This window comes from Equus przewalskii, chromosome 1, assembly GCF_037783145.1.
Source record: "Equus przewalskii isolate Varuska chromosome 1, EquPr2, whole genome shotgun sequence".
Taxonomy (NCBI): Eukaryota; Metazoa; Chordata; class Mammalia; order Perissodactyla; family Equidae; genus Equus; species Equus przewalskii.
The window spans coordinates 130370928-130395983 of record NC_091831.1 but is presented as its reverse complement, the minus strand read 5'-3'; the positions used below and the strand labels follow the sequence as shown (position 1 = coordinate 130395983).

Here is a 25056-nt window from a genome sequence, read left to right as displayed (position 1 = left end):
TAAAGTTTCTATTACAGAAAGCAAAACTAGTAAAGTAGAAGAACTGGTAATTCTACAAATATCTAGGGTGCTGGAGAAACAAAGAAGATAGGGTTTCTCATAGGCTAGAAAGGCAAATAAACATGCAGATAAATACTACAGCACAGTTAGATAAGTGCAATAGCAGAGTGTGCAGGAAATTCTTTTGGAGCACAGGAGAGAGGGACCTATTATGTTGGTAAAGTAGGTGGCATAAGAGCTGATTCTTCAAAGGAAGGAATTCTCTAGATGAGAAAGGGAAGTGATAGTTCAGACAAAGGGAACAGTGCATTGACATACACAGGGGTACAAAGAAGGGAAGACTTATTTGAGGAATGTGAAGGTATGTAGCAGGAATACCAGACATATACAGAAGTAAGAAAACTAGCATAGTGCCACATCTTGAAGGGCTTTTTTTTGTGTGTGCCATTTGAAGAAACTTTTGATTTTAATCTACTGGCAATGGAAATGACATGATAACATTTCTTATTTTAGAGTCACAGCTCTGGTGGCCAAGGGAGGAGAGGTGGGGTAGACAATCAAGGTAGGAAGTTATTGTAATAGTCCAATCAGGAAACAGAGCCTCAACTAAGGCAGTGGCTGTGAGAACAAAGAGCTAGATTCCAGATATTTAGAAGGTAGAGTTGAATGAACTTGGTGACCAATGGAATGTGGGGACTGAAAGAGACTCCTGGCACTATATTTCTCAGCAGAGGTGCTACTGAAATTTGGGGCTTGTTTGGGACTGTCCTGTGCACTGTAGGAAGTTCAGTGACCCTAGCCCCAGCCTACCAAGTGCCAATAGTGCCCTCCAATCACTGTGACAACCTCCAACATCCCTACATATTCCAAGTAATCTCTAAGAAGCGAATTCCACTCCCCACACCTCCTGTCCCAGTAGAGAATCAGATGATAGAGCCAAGAGTTAAAAGTAACTATTACAAATCACTGTGTCAAATGCAATTCACCATTCTGATTTTCTAAAAACTCTGTCTTCTCTTGACCGCTCTAATAATAATGTTCTCCTCCCATCTTAAATTTCCTTCATTCTCTTCCTCTTGCTCTATGTTTACCAGAGGTCAAATCTTGGTCTTCTTCTATTCAACACACTCTCTCAGGGCAGTCTCCAGGATCTCAACCCCAGATCTTTATCCAAACTCCAATTATCTATATCTGTCTCCCTGACTACAGAGGCATCTCTACTTGGATATCTCAAAGCTATGTCAAACTCAGTAGGTTCAAAAACCAAAAAATCATCATCTTTTTCCTCGAATTACTGTAAATGGTAATAGCAACCCCTTGGTACTCAAGTCAAAAACCAGAAAGTCATCTTGTATTCCCTTCTCTCCCACATTCAGTCACCAACCCCTGGTCTCTTAAGGCTACACCCTTATATCTCATTCTCTTAGTTTATCTTCATTATCTTATATCCTCATTCTTTTAGTTTAGGATCTCACCACTTCCTATCAAGATAACTGTCACAGTCTTTGCAGCAGACAGAATTCTAAGATATTCCCCAAGATTCCTCATCCCCTGGTATATAGCCCTGTATAATCCAGGACTATGAATATGAAGGATTTCTCCTATATGGTTAGGTTTTATTATAAGGCATATGTGACTTTAAGAAAAAAGTTTATCTGAGTGGGCCTGACCTAATTGCATAGGCCGTTTAAATCTGGGTCAGAGACAGAAAAATCAGAGATTCAGAGTGCTGCTGATAGTTTGAAGAAAGAGAGACACATGGCCAGGAACGCGGGGCAGACTCTAGGAGTTGAGGGCAGCCTCCTGGCTGACAGAGATCAAGAAAAGAGGGATCTTGGTCCTACAACTGCAAGAAACTGAATTCTGCCAATAACATTAAATGAGCTTGGAAGGAAGTCCTTCTAAAGAGCTTCCAGAAAGGAAGCTAAACACCTCGACATCTGCCTTGTGAGACCTGTTCAGAGAACTCAGCCATGCCATATCTGACTCCAGACCCACAGAAACTGTGAGATAATAAGCTGCTAATTTTATGATAATTTGTTGTGCAGCAACAAAAAACTAATATAGTCTCTAACTGGTCTCCCTGCCCCCATTCTGATCCTCCTCCAATCCAGCATCCAAACTGCTGCCAGACATCTTCCTAAACTGCAAACCTCATCCCATCACTGCTTGTTTACAAGCCTTCAGTGGGAAAGAAAAAAAGAGAGAGACTTATGTGTGTACTACGCGCATACACCTTTGGTGAAAAGCTGCAATACTGAACAATAAAATAACAGTCTATACTTTAAAAAAAAATAGTGATCTTCCATCACTATGATGCCTATGTATGACAGCTCCATACTCTATAAGACTCAGCTCAAGTACCTCCTGATCCAGAAAACCTCCCTAACACCTTTCCAATGACACCTTGGTTCCCACCTCACTAGACCAAGAGTTTTTTACCTCTGTCTTCAGAGTCTCTGAACATCACTTTATCCTAGCACCTATCACACTGTGATGTCACTGATAATTTGTAGGTCTCCCCTTTAGATGGGGAGGGGACAGAAGATGTAACTTTCATCTCTGTGTCCCTGTATCTGTCATACATTGATGGTGCAATGGACTGAATGCTTACATCTCCCTAAAATCCACATTTTGAGTCCTAATCCCCAATATGATGGTATTCGGAGGTGGGGCCTTTGGGAGGTGATTAAGTCACGAGGGTAGAACCCTCATAAATGGGATTAGTGCCCTCATAAACGAGGCCTGAGAGAGCTCCCTCGCCCCTTCTGCCACGTGAAGACACAGCAAGAAGACAGCTATTTATAAACCAGGAAGTGGGCCCTCACCAGAAACACAATCTGATGGCACTTGATCCCAGATTTCCCAGCTCCAGAACTGTGAAAAATACATGTTTGTTTTTAAGCCACCCATCTATGGTATTTTTCTTATAGCAGCCCAAAGAGACTAAGACAGATGGTTAAAAAAAAAAATCTGTTCTTGGGGCCAGCCTGGTGGCGCAGCAGTTAAGTGTGCACATTCCGCTTTGGTGGCCCAGGGTTCGCAGGTTCGGATCCTGGATGCAGACATGGCACTACTTGGCAAAAGTCATGCTGCGGTAGGCGTCTCACATATAAAGTAGAGGAAGATGGGCATGGATGTTAGCTCGGGGCCAGTCTTCCTCAGCAAAAAGAGGAGGATTGGCAGCAGTTAGCTCAGGGCTAATCTTCCTCAAAAAAAAAAAAAAATCTGTTCAGAGAACAATTTCCTAACGAAGATTACTAAAATAAAATACTATGTAGGAGGAGTTAGGACTAAGTAGTGGAGCTGCAGCCTAATAAATTTAGGTCATGAGACCTCGTATTTTGCTTCTAAAAACTGGTAAGAAAAAATATTGAGACCAAATTTTTGATGAATTTCAATGTGGAAAAATTAAAAGTCCTATATATTGGAAAACTCAATAAATAATCACTAAAATGTTAATAATACATTGGGTAAAAAAGGCTAATATCATTAATTTACAAAATGCTCTTTAAGTTCAGTAAGAAAAAGACTAACATGAAAAATGAGCAAAGGATATGAACAAGCAAATTATAGACTACAAACTATAAATGGATGATGAATATATTAAAATATACTCATCAGAAATCAAATAAATGTGAATGAAAGCAGAAATTATTTTCTACCTAGTAAGTGAGCAAAAACAAAAAGTTTCAATGACAATACTTAGCAAAACACAGGAAAAAGGACACTCTCATGTACTGTTAGTGTATGTAAAAAACTGATACTACCTTTCTGACAAAACAATTTGGCAACACATAGAAAGGGCCTCAGAAATCTTCACAACTTTTAAATCAGCAATCTCCCTAATAAGAATTTATCCTAAGGAAATAATTATAGGAAAGAAAGACTTAGCTTCAAAGACATGTTTGTAATAGTACAATATTGGGAAGGAGAAAACTGAATGTCAAATAATAAGGCAAAATTTAAATAAATTATAGTGCATCCATAAATACAATATTATGGAGTCATTAAAAATCAAGTCAAAGAATATTTAATAGTTTGGGAAGATGATCACGATACATCCTTAGGTGAAAAACCTTGGTCAGTTAAATGTACATAATGCATTTTTTATACACAGTTTTTATAAAATACATATACAGTCATGAGCCACAAACTTCATTTAGGTCAACGAGACTACATATATGATGGTGGTCCCATAAAATTAGCACCATTTAGCCTAGGTATGTAGTAGGCTATATCATCTAGGTTTGTCTAAGCACACTTTATGATATTCACACAACAAAGAAATTGCCTAATGACACATTTCTCGAACATATTCCCATTATTAGGCGATGCATGACTGTACTGCAAAAATCTGATATACCAGCTAATTATCTCTGGATGGTGGGACTGGTGGTAAAGGCTATTTTTAAGGGTTACTATACAATTTGTCATTCAAACCAGGACATTTACAAGAATGAACAGGACAGCTACTAATAATTACGTTGGGATAAAAAGGGCAAACCAGCTCTATCCTATGCAAACCACAATTTATGGTTACTTTAGTTATTTTCATCTTTCTAATTATTATCTATATATTATCTATATCTGTATGTATACTATGGCGTTTGAGCCAAATCCAACCCATGGCCTGTTTTAGTAAATAAAATTTTCACTGGAACACAGCCACTCCCATTCATTTACATATTGCTCATGGCTGTTTTCCCACTACAAAGGCAGAGTTGAGTAGCTGGAAAACGCAGCATGGCCCTGGAAGCCTAAATATTTACTGTTCCTTTAAAGACATTTTGTTGACTACTAACCTATATCATCTACAGTGAATAAGCATAACTTTAGCAACAAAAGAGTTAGTTTTTAAAATGCTGATTTTGGAAGACATGCTATTTTTATGTAATCATCAGAGGTCAGACAGATCAGCATAATGATGACCACCTCAGTCAAAGAAATTCCTGTTAGAAATGCCGTCTACTAAACCTACAAGGAGAATAAGCGATTGTACTGGTCAGGAACATTATTTTACTAATTGCCTTCTGAAAAGCTCTGAAAGTGACTAGATTTAAAATTACTATGATAAAGAAAAACCAGACGTATAACGTATACAGTAATAGTCCCACAAAATGCTTAAATCAAACAAGTACTAAAGTATTAAGTATTGCCAAAAAAACCCCAAAACCCTAACTGATTTCCATTGCCTAGTATTGAATTACTTAAAGGTATACAGTTTTTAAATGAATTAACACATTGCCATTACAGCTAAGTACAATACACAACACAAATAAACATTGGTTTTAGTCTAATCTAATGGATACGATATAAAATTATGGGCATAAAAATAAATGATTACTTGTCAAATCTGTAAAAATTGCTTTTTAGATTGTTTTGTGAATATTTTTACTTCTTAATTAATGGGCAGATCAGATGACTGGTTAACTCTTTGAAAAAGATTGTAGGTTTAAGTCTGAATCGTGTAATTTTAGCTTTCCTTTTTCTCACCCAAATATATTTAAATGCATTAGTAAGGAATCTAATGCAGATTTTACCTATTTTAAGTACTTTTCCTTAATCCTACAAAATATATAACTTAGAAAGTTTTGAAAAACATTCATTTATAACTGTCATTTGGAATAAGTAATGTAGGGTACTCTCAAAAAAATAAACTCAGTAGTTTAGTCCAAGTTCTTTTATTTGGAAAAATTATCTACCACTCCCAAAATACTTAGAAAAAGCTGGAAAAAATACGAAGAAATAATACCATCCTTTAAGAAAGGTACGCTAGTCATCCAAAATAAAACCTAGAAAGCAAAAGTGATTCAGGAATTTATCCTCCATCCTGGGATTTATAATTCACTTATACAGGTATCACCACTGCACTTAAGGAGTCTATTCCAGACTCTGTCTCTCAGCAGTTGTGTAACTTGGATAAGCCCCTAAATCACGCTGCATCTCAGTTTCAGCATCTCCAAAATCAGAGGGTCAGGATAGATGATCTCAAAGGACCTGTCTAGATCTGTGTTTTTGTGATTCTACGACAATGGACATTCTGCAGCTGAAGTATAGTTCTCCAAAGCCTCTGCAACCTTGGGATTTATAATTCTTATGATCTACATAACTTGCATTTGAAAAGAAGTCACTTAAAGTTAATACCTGTTAGTAACCATAAGGATTGTCTTCTTGTTTCCAGGAATAGCACAGTGGTATCGGTAGATCTCTCCTTCTAACTTTTTGATATGATTCTGAAAAGAAAACAAAACTCAAGGTTTGGGTAGTACATGCCTCCAAATAGTATTTCCAATACTGTATATTAGCTAATTATAATAACAGTGCTAGTTAGGAAAAACATTATTAGAAACAAAAGCACAATTCTACATACTGGCACATGAAACTGAAAAAATCTTCACAGCATGTTCATACATTAACTCCCGCTCTGCCCTAAAGGCAGACATATCAAATGATTACTAAGTGACCTTCTGGTAAAAGGCATTTCATTCTGTGAGAACTCAGAAATTTAAAAGTATCTACCAGAAACAATCACACGTTTTCACTAATGGAATATGAATACATGCTAATACAAAACTGCAACATTAACATTACAGGGGTTCTTAACCTGGGGTCCAGGGAAGGACTTTGGGAGGTCTATGAACCACCTAACATAGAATATAAAATTTAGAAAATGTGGCTTTTCAACTTTTTTCAGAGGACGGTTCATATTATTCATCAGATTTTTTGAAGGGGTCTGTGATCCTTCTCAAAGGTTAAGAACCACTGATTTACACAGAGGTAGATATACACATAATAACATTCCAAGATAACTGATATTTAATGTTTTTGAATATTTGGTCTTACAGATAAAACATACATGAGAAAAACATGTATGTATCAAATTTAAATTCCTGAGAGGAAAAAAATGTAATGACAATATTAATACAAACACGAACAATTTCTAAAATTTAAAATTAACGGCACAATTTATTGCTAAAGGCAATTACAAGCATAAAATAATTCAAGTATAAATAGTAGTACATTAAAATACATTTCTTTTCTTTCTCAACTATCTCAAAACTATTGTGACTTGAATTAATCAACATACATTAAAAACCCAAAGTTATTTTTTATAATGAATGCTTATGAATATTATTATTGACATTATAATGCACGATTAAAGATGAGTTATATACGACAATACGGAACATAAACATACCTAATAAATAATACATTAACATTTTATAATCAGGAACACAACACCACTATTATGAAAAAGATAATATAATCAATAATCACAAGCAGAGAAAGCACACTTCTTATTATCTCAATGCTTAAATACACATTTTTTAAAGATCCTTAGTTCCCAGTCATTCCTTGACAATTACAAAAAGACATGAATAAGAAAGATGAATCCCCAAAGAACTGGGGTCTCATCTTCAGAATGGGTCTCAGAGAGGTGGAGTTTAATAGTCACTTGCTTCACATCTTGCCTATGTGAATTAGCTAAAATCTTTTAACATTTATACCTTAATTTCTTTAAAGAGAAAACAGGAAATGAATATAATAGCCTAGTACGTTTATTTTCATCTTTGAAATTTAAATATGGTAAAATATTTAGATCTGAGATGCAATGTACAAGACATACTACCCACTTTCCATCTTGTACGCATTTTCATTAGTTATCAGGCTATGGCGGTTTAAACCATTAAAAGCTCTTAAAGTAAAATTCATCATCATAATACACTATAGAAACCTTATTTCTATAGAAATCCACTATACTCTGAGATTTGGATTAAGATATTCAGTCACTGATGGCAGCAGGAAACGAGATTAGTTAAAATATTCACTCTCCCTTCCCAAAATACACCTTGAAGAATTTACAATATTTAGCAAAAGCATTAAATTTTTTCAAGTAGATTCTAAGAAAATAACACAAGATACAAAAAAGCAACATGTATAATGATATTTATCACAGCATTATTACTGCTAGTAAAATAACAGAAATACCTTTAATGTCAAGAACTGGGAATGGCCAAATACGTGATATAAGGTTATCTCAAAGGATGGTAATGCAAGAATTAAGAATAAAGCATTTCTATGAAAATGTAAAAATATAATTAAAATGAAAAAGCAAGGAACACCATTTCAAATACTATGATTATAATTACATGAACCAAGATGAATATTAAATAAAAACTGGCTATATATCATATACATGTGTGTTTATACACATATATATGTGTGTGTAACCTGTAATTATCCTAGGAGAATAAAGGATAAGCAGAAGAGTATATCCTATGAAAATACAGTATTTGATTTAGTAACTTTCAAAGCTTAGTGTTGAAGAATACAGAGCAATACTCAGGAAAAAAAGAAAATGGGGTAAATCAAAAGATTTCCAAATAAATTATTTAGAATACACCAATATTACAATAAGGGCTAGCAGGACATAATTTTAAACCCTAGTTCTCTTTAATATTTACATGTTTTTGTTATACTTGGTCCCTTAAGGACAGAAGTCTTATTTCTTGGGCATGTCCAGCATTATCTGGATAAGCAAAAAACATTTCAGACCCAACTGACTGATTACAGTTAAGATGGGCAAGGGACGAAAAGGCCTAAGTTTCTTAATTATCCATGCCTACCCCTGCCACACACAGAAAAAAATTACCAAGTTCTCTCATTAATGTGCAATCATTCTATTTCTTCCAGTAACTGTGATAACACATTAAAGTTTAAAGGGCTGTCTCATATCTTAACAAAAACGAATAAATCAGATAAGGTACCTATATTTAACCAAAATAAAGTTTCTTGAAGTTCTGTGCTTATGAACATGCAGTTGTAAAAAGGGAAATCACAAGAAAAAGGTTTATAACATAAAAAGCTAAAAAAAAAGTAAACAATAAGGAAAAAATTTTAACAAGTTATACGATTTCCCAAAAGTGAAGTTTCATTAAAATTGCAATATATCCAGGAAAATTAAAAATCATTACTTTTACCTAAGAAGGAAGGGTAATTATTAGTGATGATTTAAGACAGCATCTTGAATTAGGTATTGTGCTTGATTTTCACAGAAACTGTACGTGCGGTGGCATTTTTGCCAACCCTCAATTATCTAGGCACAAGAAAAGTTTGTCAGCTACAGTTTTAGGCTGGTCTTTGGATGTCCTTCTTTCTTCTTTAAAGTGCTTGTTTTAAATATGAAGCATTCAATTTATTTTTTGATAACTATAGTTTAAAAATATATATAATCCAATTGAATAGTTTGTTAACAGTTTCATCCTCTTCAAATGGATAACACATTAAATCTAAGTTTATACTTTGCTTTCAATTTTGGGGAAAAAAAGAAAGTTGCTAGATAGGACGCTGCTAAATCAAATTGAACATCTCTATCATTTATTAAAAAAGAGAAGTCAAAACATAACTTATTTTGAAATTGACTATGGGAATATTAATTTCAAAATAATTTATATTTATTTTTGTTCTCATTAAGATAATGAATCCTCTTTAAGGAATTAAAAGCAAAAAGTTTGGTCTTTAAAAATAAAGATATCTATAAATTAAGTGCCACATAAGTAATGTGCCTAAATACATGTTCAACTTCTATTTATATTAATTAAAGCTACTAATTGTGAAATAAGCATATCAACAAGAAGATTCAATTTTTGAAAAGCATAAATGCTAAAGGCTGAGAAGGTACATAATTATAAAACAACTGCCAATTATCTACCAAGAGTACTAAGAGGTTAAAAAAGGAAAAAAGAAATTAAGGAACATATTCTCAAAATTCATGTGCCAATTCTTATTTGAGGTCTAAGGACAGACCAAGAGCAACTGATACTTCAATTATTAAAACATATGCCCAAGTTAATTGTTCCAGTCTCATAACTTGAATAAATTTAGGGTGATTTGTGAAACATAGCTACGTAATTCCATCATTAGGACTCAGAAACATAAAGAACACACAATAGATAGGACATAATTGTCCTTTTCTTTTTTCAACTTTTTGTGAAATGCACATGAATACTATAAGAAAAGAGAAAATTTTCAAAGTGATAGCAAAAGTGTGTCCTTCTGAGCTCAATAAAGTCTTTCTCAACCAAATGGAGAAGAGAGTTGATTTCCTGCATCCTTTAATTTTTTATATTGATCGTTTATTCCTGTACAGTATTAACGGGAATACCACCATTTTTATTTGTCATCAAGCCACTATGATAAAAAGTTCAGACAGAGGTGAGAGTTGTAAAGAAAATTTCATTAAAATGACTCTCAATCTAAATAAATCAAAGACAGTCAATTAATACCACAGTTTGTTTTGATTTTTAAGGATGAAATCAAGTAGCAGTTTAGGAAACATTTATTCCTGTATTTCCAGTTCTTGCTGTGTAGGCAGAAAAAGAAAGAAAATAAAGTTAGAAGCATGCAGAAAGATAAAATGTAATCATATACAATAAAAACCAAAGGCTAAGAACAATGAAGAGTCTTTTTATTTTAAAGTCAAAGTAGGAAAATATTAATAAATTTATTTTGAAGGAAAGGTAGTTATGGGAGAACAGCAATTTATATATGTACATATTATTTAAATATAGTAAAGTTAAACTAAAATAAAAGCCAAAAAAAACCTTAAAACTTTTTAAGGTTTAAAAAGATTCTAATTGTACATAATCTTTTTCTCTCCTCCAGCTTCTGTTTACCTGAATAAATCTAGATTTACAGAATCGTCCAAATAAATTAATTTGGTTGGGAGAAAAGGAAACAGTAAAATTCCAATAATTAGCTACAAAGCAGGAGACCAAAGTTAACAGTATTAACTAAATGAGCTACCACACAAATAGTAATAAAGCCTATGACTTCTTTTAATATTACCCTTTCTGCACAAAAAAGCTTTGCTCCTGTGCAGAAAAAAATTACCAGTTATTCTCATTTTACATATTACACTAAAATAAAAAACAAATAATCAAGTTCTACTCTACAAACCATGTTCCCTGTGCAATCATTAAAGAAGTCCATGAATCAAGAACTTTAAGAACCACCCATGAGATCCTGTTCCTAGAAATCTTTAAAATGAAATTGCACTTAGATCATGAAAAATAGAATTTATACCTCAAATAAATCACAGCCTTCGGATTCCTGTCTGTCATATGGGCGAATGATGCCGTCTTCATGGATCAGGCGAGGCGGGCGGAGGCTGGACACTTCCTCAGTAGATTCTGCTGCTCTGTATAAGGGAGCAGAATAAGTATGAGAAAATAGGTGAGAATATTTCAAAATAATACAAATATATGTTGATTAACGACTGTACTACATTCCATATTATATCAATATTTGATAAAAACAGAGTAATTTTAAATAACTTGCCCAAAATAATGTGACAAATATTAAAACCAAGTCTGTCTCACTCCAAGCTCCTCCACCTTTTCTTAAAGAAAAGAAAATGTCAAAATAATAATAGGAGGGACTAGGTCGTCCACTCTTTGTCCCTGGTGGCTAGCACAGTGCCTCACATATTGCAGGTACCAATAAACAGTTGTGGAAAAAAAAGAGAAACGGAGTCCCCAAGTCTCTTCTTGCTCCTTTCTGGGGGCACTCTACTTTGTGAACCTCTCAGAGCTTTTAATTAGACTGTGATATCCTTAAGAGCAGGCAAAGTATTTAACCTATTTATGGATTCCCAGCCACAATCAGCACACAGATACATACTTTGCACATGATATGCTTTTAATTACCTCTGAATTCCTTGGAAGGTGCTGCTGGCCATATCTATGATTCCACCAGTTGGACGAGCCACAGCACCCACAAGTCCTTTTCCAATTCCTTTAAAGAATCCAGCAGCTCCTTCCTTTTTGGCACCTTTATAAAACCAAAGACAATGAATGCATAAAGATATTTTAAAATAAGCAAGTTTAAACTCAACAAAAGCCTGAGCCAAATATTGAACTTTTTTATTCAGGAAGCTTCTAGAATTCAGCTTTCTAAAAAAGTTAAATGTAATCCTAATGTGATAAAACAGCAGTTCTCAAAGTGCATTAACTGCACTAATGCAATTATTTGGCCCCACTCTAGACCTAGTGAATTAGAAACTCTCAGTGTTTCAACAAGTCCTCCAGATACTCCTGAGGCATGCTCAAGGTTTACAACTACTGATCCAGGAGTTCAGTCAGTACCTGCGACTGAAAGGTCTGAGAACTGACCAGAAAATACTCTTTTTTTATGCTGACCATCGGGAGATTTTTCAGTGTACTTTTTTTTTAACATAAAAATTTTATCAAAATATAATTTACATACCATATAATTCACCCATTAAAGTGTACAAATTAAATGGTTTTTAGTACATTCAGAGTTGTGCAACCATCACCACTGTCAATTTTAGAATATTCATATCATCTCGAGAAGAAGCCCCATGCCCATTAGCAATCATTCCCCATTTCCCCCTACTCCATCCCCACACAATCCTATGCAACTTACCTCCTTCCTGTCTGCCCCCCAGACCTAGGCAACAATTAACTACTTTCTATCTCTATGGATTTCCCTATTCTGGACATTTCCTACAAATGGAATCATACAATACGTGCTCTTTTGTGACTGGCTGTTTTCACTTGACATGTTTCCAAAGTTCATTCATCTTGTACTTAGATAAGTACTTGATTTCTTTTTAAAGCTGAGTAATATCCCATTGTATGAATACACCATATTTTGTTTATCCATACACTTGTTGATAGACATGTGGGTTGCTATTACATTCTGGCTATTATGAATAATGTGTCTGAATACTTATGTACAAGTTTTTGAGTGGACTTGGGTTTTCAATTCTTTTGGGTATATAACCAGGACTGGAATTGCTGGGTCATATATATAAACTCCATGCTTATATCTGGTTGTCCTAGCACCATTTGTTGAAAAGCCTACTCTTTCTTTATGGAGTTATCTTGGCACCCTTGTTGAAGACTGACCATAAACGTAAGGGATTATTTCTGGAATTTCAATTTTATTCCACGGATCTGTATATCTAACCGTATGCCAGTATCACACTGTCTTAGTTATTGTAACTTTATAGTAAGGTTTTAAATTGGATAGTGTAAGTCTGCCAACTTTCTTCTTTTTCAAGAATGTTTTGGCTATTTGGGGGTCCCTTGAATTCCCACACAAATTTTACAATCAGTTTGTCAGTTTCTGCAAAGAAGCCAACTGGGATTTTGATAGGGATTGCACTGAATAAACTAATGTGGCTCTTTTAATAAGACAAAAAAATATGAATCAATTCCTATTGAGGGCCCAAAGGAATCTAGTTTAACTATTGCCCTGCTGAAAATAGCATTCAAAGTCTGAATCACAGTCTACTACTTAACAACTCTACTTTTTGAGGAAAGTACATTCACTGAACAACAATTTAAGACTATGAACATAAAATTAGACAGAAAGTCTCTCAATCAAATACTTAGCAGCAATAACATCTATTATGTTTCCTATGTATCGACTCTTCAGACTTTGTTCAGGAAGGAGACATTCTCAACCTACCTTCTACAGGTTTTGTTATTATTCCAGTCACTCCACCAACAACACCCTGAAAGAGAAATCAATCATGAAGTCAAGCCTGAATGGAAGGTGCTTAATTTTAAACCAGCCGCCAGAGGTCTCTATAGACATACTAGAAATAACTTTTGTTTTTAATGAGGACTTATTTGATGTCAACATGCACACACAAGTGAGCACTACAATTTCTTAGACATTATTTCATATTTTAAATTTTAAATGAAAATACTTATAGAAGTAAAATTTTATAATGGAAAGAAGAGTAAAGCAGGTGAAAAGATTCTTCATCTGGTTCTGGCACCAATCAGCTATGTAACTGAGCAGTTGATTCAATCTCTTTAAGCCTCAATTTCCTTATCAGTGAAATGAGTGAGTTAAACCAAATAATCCCTAAGATCTAATTATAAATTTTAATGAGATTACTTTGCAACTTAATGAGAGTGTAGAAAATTGAAAATGAAAGGACCTTCAAATTGAAAATGAAGGATAGCAAATCACCTGACAAACAAAGCACTTTAGAGGAGAAAACACTTATTACAAATCACTGCCACAAATACAGAAATAATTATAGTTTCCTGAAATTATTTCCAAAATTAAAACAGTAAAATGTTTATACAACATTCTTATTAACTCTCAAGTAATGGCAGTAACTAAAACTACTTGTATATTATATAAATGCATAGAAAGAGAACTGAAGGATATACACTATATTGAAAAGATTAGATACCTCTGGGAGGAGGTGAGGGGTGATCAAAGAGTACTTTATAGACTTCCCTATAATGTTTTCATTACTTATTAAAAGGAGAACTTATAAGTTCTTATAATTACTTATACAGAGAATATTCATATATTGCCTGTATAAACAGTATTCATATATTATTTGTATAATTTTTAAAGTACTGAAAAGTAGGGAAAGGCAGTTCCTGGTTTATAACACTTACTTCCACACCTCCCTTCTGCAGAAAGGGTCATTGATGATGACCTGAAGAACTCCACCTCCCTCTAGTTACCCTCAGTTACCATGTTTCTCTGCTTTCCTTCCTGCCCCTTCCACAGCAGTGCTAACCTGCCATCATTATAGAGTTTTCACTCCAGCCCAAGTGCCAAACTAAGTTTGTGATTTGGGGGATAGATCTGATGTTGATAATGGGGAAGGAGAGCTAAAAAGGAAACAGAAAAGTCCACAATTTATCACTATTGCTACTCTGACAGACCCTTACTCAAGGTAGGATTCCAAGTTTCAAACAAGCAGCTAGAGTACATCTTCTAAAGTGCATATAAAAGCGGAGGATTTCTTGAAGATTCAGCAGGAGACCTACAAGCAGGAAGCCCTTTCCTCCTCTGGCCAGGCTGTCTCCAAAATCTTTAGGCTGTCGACCCATCTCTTCCCTTCTTTTTTGCTGATATTCCTTGTCCATTGTAATTGCTGCCAAACCTTTTCCAACAGAACCAGTGATTCGAGATACCACTCCTGCTGCACCACCTATCAAAAGGCCCAGAGAAATAAGTCACAATGTTTATTTAAAGAGGATCACTACCACAATACACAGCATGCAACTGCTTTAAACTAACAGGTGCGTAAAATTCTGTCTCATATACAAAAATGTAGAAATTTATTTTTCCCATTTCCCATTTATCAAGAACAGAAATAAAACTATCTAAAGTACATTGATTCAACACTTACAATAACAAAAAAAACCCAGCAAGACAGTGTAAAATCATTTTACATTTAAGAACAAGGGAAACACATCTCTTTTTTAAAAGGGATTAGTAGAGAAGTGATACTTCTTTAAAAAAATAATTGGTTTTTCATAAAAAATGCATTTCATAATAACTATAATAAAATATACACATATACACAAATATGTGATACATACCTACTGTGTGTCCAAAGAGACTTCTCACTCCAATCACTAACCCCTCAGCAAATTCTTCAGGGCCTTGAACAGCACCCTAGGCAAAAAGAAAGTATGCTATTTAAATAAGTTTAAGACTTTTAATCTAGACCCAGCTCTCATGGCCTAGTGGTTAAAGTTTGGTGCTCTCACCGCTTTGGCAGCCAGGATTCGGTTCCCAGTCATGGAACCACACCACTCATCTGTCAGTAGCCATGCTGTGGTGGTGGCTCACATAGGAGAACTAGAGGAACCTACAACTAGAATATACACCCATGTACTGGGGCTTTGGGGAGGGAAAAAAAAAGAGGAAGATTGGCAAGAGATGGTAGCTCAGGGCAAATCTTCCCAGCAAAAAAAGAGAAATTTCCTTTAAAAAAAATAAGACCTTTAATCTAGTATTTCAGGGTTTCCATGAAGAGAGAGAATCTATAAAGGTTCACAAACACTGTGATGACACAGTTTTCACCCTCTAACCCAAATACTGATGCAACACCTACTATGTTTGAAATACTTTCAACGCACATGATCTCAGAAAACCCTTGAAGATGACAAAAATTGGATTGGAGTAAATCACTGGCTTCAATCACAATGTGACATTGGCCTCCCAATACCAACTGCCATCAGATGCTAAAGCAAGCACTGGCAACAAGACTAAAAGCCCACATAGTTTTGGTTCTCTTGTTCCCTCATTTATTCTCTCTGCTTTATCCTTCTAAAACACTCACTACCTTGGGCTCCTGGATCCTTTCAAGGGAGGTGAACAGGTTGGAGGAGAGCTTGAATATGAAACGAAGTCAGCTTTTGATGCCCCATTAGTTCTTTCCACAGTGGTGAAACAGCCTTGAAACAGTCTTAATCCACCTAGCCCTCTTCCTTACAACTACATTAAATCTTGAAAAATGTGGGCACGTTTTATTGCCCAGATACTGGAAATGTCAATTAATTCTAAAATAATCCTTTAATGTCATTTCAAGGAATTTTAAATAAAAACAAAAAATTGACATATTTTTGGTATTTGATCATTATTCAGTTCCCTGATACAATTAAAATACAAATTATTTGTCAATAAAAATATAGAACATCTATTTTTCTATATCTATAGTTAAAATAAATAAAAGATCAATACCTGGAAGGGTTCATAGAATAAAGCTTCAACTCCTTCAGACAGGCCTCTAATTAATCCAAATGGGTTTCCAAGAACATCTAAGCCCAATACAAGGACATACATCTGTTTCAAGAACTAAAGGGAAAAAAAGTAAATGAAATTCTTTACAAGTGTTGTAAGAAACATCATGGTGCAACAAGAAAAGGCTGAGGGGGAAGGTGCTGATTAAATTAGGTTGTTAAAGAAAAGCTATGCAAAACTGGATATATACTTCAGTAATTGTTACTTATTTTTATTATTATGTTATTATCATTATTACTATGAAACTAGATGGGGAATAATTAGTAACCAAAACAAGAAATAAATGAAAATATATCCTTATTTGGACATGTAATAACCATAATGTCTAGACACACGATAGGAGAAAGGACTTTCCAGGAAAGGAAGGAAAAGAAGATGTCACTCTGGAGTTCCACGGTATAGCAATGGTACTCTAGTGCCCTGAAACAACCAGTATGTCTCTGTCCATACAATTCGAACCATGGAGTAACTGAGGCATGAGGAGGAACCTGGCTTAGAATTCCTCTTGAAATTCTATTAGACTATGCCTAGAAACTGTAGTCAGTGAAGAAATAAAGTGTTATGACTCCTAAATCACTATTCTTTCCCAAAGTGGTAAATATATCATTGCAAAGGTAAAAAGGCACTGGAGGAAAGTTTTAAAGCGGATATATATATATATATATATATATATAGGGGAGAGAGAGAAATTAATAATTCAAGAAAACTACTAGGTAATGAGATGGCAAATTTAGGTAAATTAGGTAAACATTATCATACACTGTACAATCACATACAAATGTATTGTTTTGATTATTTTATGAAGTATATTCTTAATGAACTACTATGATAGGAAATTACCTGTTCAGTGTAGTGTCTAAAAACACTCCACATGAGCTGATCTCTCTTGTAAAACTGATACTTAATTTCATAATAAGCAAGTCTGGGAGGAGAAAGAAAGATTCAAACCACTAAGATTATATTTTGAAAGACACAAAATTTCATTAACAAAATAATCATTGCAAATTCTTTGACAATTAGATTTGTACATCTGCCACATATAATTTATGTCTGAGATCTTAATATTTTGGTAACAAAATTATCATAAAAGACGGTGCATTCTCGTACAAGTCTTTCATAAATACATAAAGAGTAAAATGTTTAAAAAACTCAATCATAATCCCACCACACAGCAGACTTTCTTCTCTTCTTGTCATTTCCCACTTTGAATTCTTTCTTTTCTATGCAATTTAAAAATATTTAAAACATTTTGTATTCATTTTTTACACTCAACATTGTGGATAAGCATTTCTCTATGCTAGTCAAAATTCTATGTAACCACTTTTAATGGGTGCACAGCATTCCATCATGTGGAAGTTATCATAACAAATACTTCTTCCACTGTCACACATTTGCAAATTTTTGCATAATAATTAACGTTGCTATATGTATCTTGAATATAACTCACTGGATGCATTTCAAGATTACTTTTTGGACTGAAATTCCAAAGAAAGAATTACTGAGTGAAAGACTACAAAAACATTTAACACTTTTGATATATATCCCTTTCCACTCAAACAAATAGTAAAAAAAAAAAAGAAAAAACTGCCCATTTTTTGGGCCCATCCCTCTCTAGTATTAGGATTGCCCATATTTTGAAATTTTTGATAATTTGTTTTAATTTTCACATATTCTTTGATAAATAATAAAGTTGACCATTTTAAATATCTATCAGCCACCATATCTTCCCTTTTGCAAATTAACTCATTGTGTTCTGGCAATTATGGCATTAGAATCCTTAGTTTTTCTTACCAATGTTTAATATTGACTATTAATCCTCTCTCTATCATACTTGTCATTATATTTTCCCTGTTCTTTTTAAATTATTTGCATTGATTTTGTTGAAAAGTATTTAATTTTTATATAGTCAAATCTATTTTATATTTTCCATTGGGATTTACTTTTTCCATTGCTCTTAAACTTAGAAAGACTTCCTTCATTCAGAAATTTGATAGCAATTAACTTCTATTTTTTCTTAGTCTTTTCTATTTGAATTTTATATTTAATCCTTTAATTCCTATGAAATTTGATATTGTACAAGTGAGGTAGAAATGATATAAATGGACTTTTTCCCTCCAAAGTAACTACTTGTTCCAATACAATTGTTGAATATTCAATTCAATAAACATTCAATGAATTTATATGTATCTGGCACAGATAAATATCCTCATATTAAATGTAGCAAGGAGTTATTATCTAGACTTTGCCATATGATTATACTGAAATCTTATCCTACTGCTAACATATTTCTAAATATAATTCTGTTTTAAAATGTGTTCAATTTCTAACATACTACTAAAACAATTTATTTTTATTCTATATTCATGTATTATATAGATATGAACAACTGAAGAAAATATAAGACTCTATCTTACCTTTATGAGTAAAATAAGCATACCTAAAGAGCATAATTAGAAAGGGACCAAACTCTTCAAGTATAAGGAGTTAGATTATCATTTCTCTAAGCTAATGTTCTGGTGCAAATGGAGAGAATTAACATCCAAAAACATAACCTTGGTAAAAAGCCTCCCAATGTTCTTCAACATAAATCTTACTTGAATATAAGGTCATCCACGTCAGTCAGGGTAGCACCTATGCTTTTCAATAGCAGATTGACAGAATGAATTGCAATCATTTCCTGTTTTTCTTTGTCTGACTCTTCACCTCCGGAACTCAAAGACAGACTTAAATGCAACTAAAATAAAAATAATGTTCAATAAATGAAAGCTAAACACAAAAACAAAAAAATTACATACAAAGGAACTAGATCTTTTAGATACAAACAAATGTTCTATCTTTCAATTACGAGTCCTAAAGAAAGCTATTATTTTTTGCTCTACACATAACATAGAATAGCTCATTCAAATCTGATTCTATTTACTTTTTGATAAAACAAAAATTAGTCTATCCCAAAAACAGAGCCATAATGTTATTCAAAGTATACAAATACCATTGTGTTTATGTAAGGGGCCCAAAACACTTTACAAAAATAGCATAATCGTTTTAAGAAGAAAAACATGTCGACTGGCACACAAGTAGTCTACAAGTCAAAATAATGAATAGTCAATTATGTTCATTCAATTAAGGTAAATAACTTACGGCAACAATTAACAATAACAATTATATTATAATTATACAATAACAACAACAATAACATAACAATCATGGAACAATTAGCAAGTTATTAAATTAATTTCTTTAAAAGTAATCAAGTTTTTGGCTTCCACAGACACCTTCAACTCAGTACTTACACATGAGATTTTCACATTCCCATTTAGCTTCTTCTACTTTGTGTTGTATCATCATTAGTGCAATAGTGCCAGAAGACACAAGCAAAAGGTAATGTGACATATAAATAAAGCAGATGACTCTTCTTTCTCATTCTGCTATTCCCTAGGTATTTTACCTAACCAATTAAGAGCTCAAAAGAGCAGACTTGAGTTAAGGTCAGGAAAGCCTGGTTGCTGGGTTTTTTCTTTGATGTGGACTTCTGCCCATCTGTAGAGTCAGAGGGTGTTGGGATTGAGGAAAGGCAAGCTTAGGTGGACAGAGACGCAGCCCTTCTCTAGAGCACAGTTACCACGGAAAAAGAAAATAACTACAGTTCATGATCTTAATTATTCAACTCCATAGCACAATTCTCAATGAGCCTAAAAACATGAACAAGTAAATTATCAATCTTTAGTAACCCCCTACATTATAAACTCCATGAAGTCATTTTATATCTCCCACAGCAACTTTGATAGTAGGCATTCAATAAATATTTGTTGAAGGTATTATTCAATCTCATAAATAACTGATTTTAATAATGAAAAAGAAATTGTGTAAAACCTACCATATAAAACAATACCAATTTCAAACCTAACACTATGAATATGTCTGATCCCACCAAACTAATACCTCAATTTAAAATAATAATTCCATTCTATAAATGCATTCATTTAGCTGAATGGATTGGCGAATGCAATTGAAAATAATGTGCTGTAAACAGTTCTTGAGAATGTAAAGGATCATCAATATTTTAAAGAGCTACTTAATTGTAAATCTGGCCCATTACACAAGTTTAGAACACTATGGTTGATATCATTTGTGAACTTACTAAGCAGTCACCTCTCCCTATAAAACCTAAAAAGAACAACAAAAGGAGAAAAGGAAATGGGTTCATAAAGTACAAAATCAGGCAAGTGAAAGGTATCCAATTTTCCACTCCCTTAGTTACGATCAAATTTTGGAAGGGTGAAAAACACCACATCAACAGTATAATACCTACTTCAGCGTTTTCACGTTCTGGTTAGGGCACCCATTATAGCTTTCTGTTTAGACAGTGAACACAGTTACAAAGTGCAACCAAAACATTAAACACTGGTGAGCACTTCTTTGCTTAATTAAGAAACGCTTTTGTCAGCTTCTTCCTTAAATAAAGGGGTTATTAATTCAAGACTAGAGAACAAGCTCTGGTGGTTTCTCTGCGGGAATTACGGTTGTACACATGTTACAGAGAACTGTCTTCACTATTTCAATTAATCAAATTAAAATTCTCATCAAATATTTAACGCAACAAATTAAAGCCCATGCATGTAAACTGAATCTTTAAAAGTTCTACAACAATTATGCCAAATTTTCAAAATAATAATTACAACAAACCTTAACAGGAGAAATATGGAAATGTTCAAAGAAACTAAGAACTGACATATCAGTCATTGAGGTCTCCATTAATTCTGTGTTTAGAGCATCAACATCTTGCTGGATTAACTTTGTCTGAAAAAAATTAAGTCAAGAATTTCTATTTTAATTTTTTTCTCTACTACAGTTAGTTCAAAGAATGGTTAGTTTTTTAAATTTTATAATTTTCCCAAGAGATAAAAATTGTTACCCGTTTGCTTTCAGCTTCAGGGTCTGTTGCGGGGGTAAACAGTGCAGTAATAGCTCCTAGAAATCCCTGATCAACTTTTAAGGCCATTTCTTGAATGAGGACCATAAAATACCTAAGAAAAAAAATTCTTTTAAAAGATGGAAAAGGATTTCTATCAAATCTTATTATTTTCAAGGTTAAAACTTTGATTCTGGCCAAAAGCCACAGAAAGATCTTGTTCCTTCATCTCTTAAAAACTGTCATTTAACAAGAACAAAGTCTACTTAGACTGAGATTTTTTCTCATCAGAGTGAAGGTTTCAGAAGAGGTAGTAGTGCCGTATTAACACTTTGCATTTAAAGTCCCAAATCCCACATTTATTATGTTACAGAAGAGACAAAAACAACTAGATGATGTAGCATGTATTATTCAATTTTTAAAGTCCAGAGCAACTGCTTTAAAGGACACACCTCAAAAATACATACATTATTTATATTTCACTGACTATTTTATATTCTAATTGAAGTTACAAAGGGGAGATGGCAGTTGAAGAAATGTTATACTTTAAAATATACAGAGGCTTTTATTAAAATAAGTTCCAACATAGAAAATTACTTGACCAAAAGTGGATTACTATTTTCAAATGGAAAATAATCTTTATATAGAAGTCACATTCAAAATAGTAAAATTTATTTTCGAAGTAGATTCTCATTTTAAATTCCTTTAGATAAATAAGGGAATCTTTACTTACTTGAACTGTAAGACTTTACTGTACTCATTAAATCTTGTAATGACACTCACATCAATGAAAGGTTTGGGCTCTAAGAGGAAGAAAGAAAGCAAGAAAAACAGCAATCAAGCTTTATACATACTATGTCAAAATAATATCACAACTTTTATAAATAGGACATTTCTCAACTTAATTTTTGGTGTTTTTTTTTTTTACCTGAATCCAAAGCAATAGATTTTGGAGGGGCCACAGGATGAAATAAAACAGGGAACATTGTACCTGGTAACTGATTATCAACCTGGAAAAAAAAAAAAGAAAATGAACTTAGCAACATTTAAAATAAATTTAAACTTTTAGTTTCAGAGACAACATTACAGAAGATTCCACTAATTTCATCATAATTATCTGGATGTAGACATGATGCTATTAGAAGTTTCACTTTAAATCGAAAATTCTCATGTATCTCAGCAAGGGCAAGCTTTTATATAAAGGAATATATAAATATCTTCATAATTGCATTAACATTGTACAGCATGTACACCATTAGTGAAAATAACTGTACCTGTGGATCATGTGAGACTTCAACTCCCTATAAGTTAAATAAAATGTAAGTGGAGACTGGATATGAAATTAGAGTATAGGTAGAAAGAAGAAAATATAATAAAAATGTCCTAAATAGTATTTAACAGTTAAAAGGAAGAGAGGGAGGGAGGCAGAAAAGGAGCAAGCAAGTAAGCAGTCAAAAACATCACCCAATAAAGCCCTGCTCATTCCCATAAAGGATGACAAAAGAAAATCTTATTTTGGGATTCCATGACAAATTCAAGGAATATTTAAAAACAACAATTTCAGCGCAAAAAAACACTCTTGCAGGCTAACTGGTCAAATTAAATAGTTTCAACAGTCAGAAGGTCTTTAGACTTGGATGGTAAGTGTGTTGAATCCACAGGATACGTGGGAAAAGGGAAATACACAAACAAACAGAAAGATACCAATTACCATGTATGCTAGAACCTTGTAAGAACAACTTCATCCCCAAGATTCTCAAAGTGATTAGACAGATTTACCGAATTGAGGATGACAATGTTACCTGAAGCCAATACAATCTGGCCCTTAAACTTCTCTGGTGAGGAGACTGCTTAAACTCAATCTGAATTCCTGATAAAAAATCTCGCTTTATAGGGCACTGAAAAGGGAGGCGCATTTCCATTGGAACTTTATCAAAATTGACCTGGAAAAAAAGCACGTGTGTTTGTGATGAACTAGTATTAGCAGTGTAGCTCATTTTAAATATCCATTTACTCATAAATTAAAAGGGAAAAATATCTTAATCACCATGTCTTACAGAAGATCTTCCTTAAGATGATCTACAGTTGGATCTTTGAAGCACAATCATTACTTTTGTACCAAATTTATGACAAAAACAAGAAAACATTTGGAGAACTTTTCAATTATATAAACTGTACTTAAAGAAACCAAACTTTGTATTTTTTAAAAACCTCAACAGTAATGGATGATTCTAGGTAATTCTTAAATTTTGTTTTAATAAAGTTAATAAATAGTTAACAGCTTATTTATGTCTGACACTAATTGTATAGTTTGCTGCTTTTTTTCCATTTGAGCATGGCCAACATTTATAGGGGTAGGATTGAGGGTGGGGAGCATATCTGGAGAGCAATGTAAACTCAGCCATCAGATATCAAAGACAAAAAGTAAACAATACTATATGCCTGAACCAGAGCAAGCTGGAAACTGCAGTCAGGCTTCTAGGGTCTTCTTGGAGCAAAAGTGACTTTCAGTTCCAACACTGTAAGGACCTGGGTAGAGTACACCTTTGTTTGCTGACATCTACTCATGTCCAACAATCATTCACATTTAATGAATTTAACTGAGTAGGTTTTCTAAATAGGTTTCTCATCACTGAAATATGTAATTTTGCACAGCCTTTAGTTAGCAATATATATTGGTATCATTCAAAACGGGAGAAAAAGTTTCAATGAGCAATCTTAATTTCTCTATAATCTTACTGAAAACAAAACAACTTCCATGAAACTATCTGTCTATAAAAATACAGAAGAGAAACATATTTAAATCGTGTTTCATTATATAAGATTTAATAACAACATATTTTAATTAAAAATGTAGTAATAAATATTATCAGTCATGCCAATCCTACTAAGAGTTTATTTACTAATAAATAAGTTAGTTCCTGCACACACTTTTTTTTTTCTTCATCTTCTCCCCAAAGCCCCCCAGTACATAGTTATCTATTCTAGTCATGAGTGTCTCTGGTTGTGCCATGTGGGAGGCTGCCTCAGCATGGCCTAATGAGCGGTGCCATGTCTGCACCAGGATCCGAACAGGTGAACAGGGGCCACAGGGCCGGCCCCCTTACACACACATTTTTACCTGGACAGTAAATTTTACTTATTTACTGCTACCACCACCACCAAAATACATATATAAAAACCAAAACAAAAAAATTTTGGTATACCTCAAAATTATTGTCTAGTTTAATCCAGCCATGGCCTCTTGATTCTTGATATTTCTTATAGGACTGTTCCAACAAGATTATCTGCTTTTGACTAAAAGGCTTCCATTTCCGTTTTGGCTTCATTTCCCAAATAACACCAGAACTAAAATAATTCACAAAGAAAATTAAATTAGGAATATGTACTTAGGTTTGTGGAACTGTAATTCAACTCCAGATTATTGCAACTATCAATCTCCTATGAAAATTATATTTATAAGGTATAAGAGATTTTTTAAACCCAAAATATACCTGTGTTACAAAAGTACATAAGGGAAAGGAGCAGGGAAAATGTTTTTCTATCAC

General features: G+C 33.6%; 1 protein-coding gene across 6 annotated transcripts in view; it reads right to left on the bottom strand.

Annotated features, from left to right (window-relative positions):
- VPS13C (vacuolar protein sorting 13 homolog C) overlaps positions 1-25056 on the bottom strand; it is a 171051-nt gene that overhangs the window by 4503 nt on the left and 141492 nt on the right. For 3 of the 6 annotated variants that reach the window (XM_070623506.1, XM_070623496.1, XM_070623501.1), the window contains 15 exons: positions 24715-24856; positions 23311-23451; positions 22437-22518; positions 22242-22311; positions 21512-21623; positions 21283-21396; positions 19194-19333; positions 17440-17521; positions 16540-16653; positions 15393-15468; positions 14835-14998; positions 13501-13546; positions 11712-11835; positions 11089-11203; positions 6148-6236 (listed from right to left, as the gene is read on the bottom strand). In XM_070623506.1, coding sequence (XP_070479607.1) covers positions 6148-6236; positions 11089-11203; positions 11712-11835; positions 13501-13546; positions 14835-14998; positions 15393-15468; positions 16540-16653; positions 17440-17521; positions 19194-19333; positions 21283-21396; positions 21512-21623; positions 22242-22311; positions 22437-22518; positions 23311-23451; positions 24715-24856 — 1611 coding nt within the window. Of the gene's footprint in view, positions 1-6147; positions 6237-7201; positions 10367-11088; positions 11204-11711; positions 11836-13500; positions 13547-14834; positions 14999-15392; positions 15469-16539; positions 16654-17439; positions 17522-19193; positions 19334-21282; positions 21397-21511; positions 21624-22241; positions 22312-22436; positions 22519-23310; positions 23452-24714; positions 24857-25056 lie in introns of all 6 variants that reach the window. The other 3 variants (XR_011540996.1, XR_011540992.1, XR_011540995.1) reach the window with 2 other exon arrangements.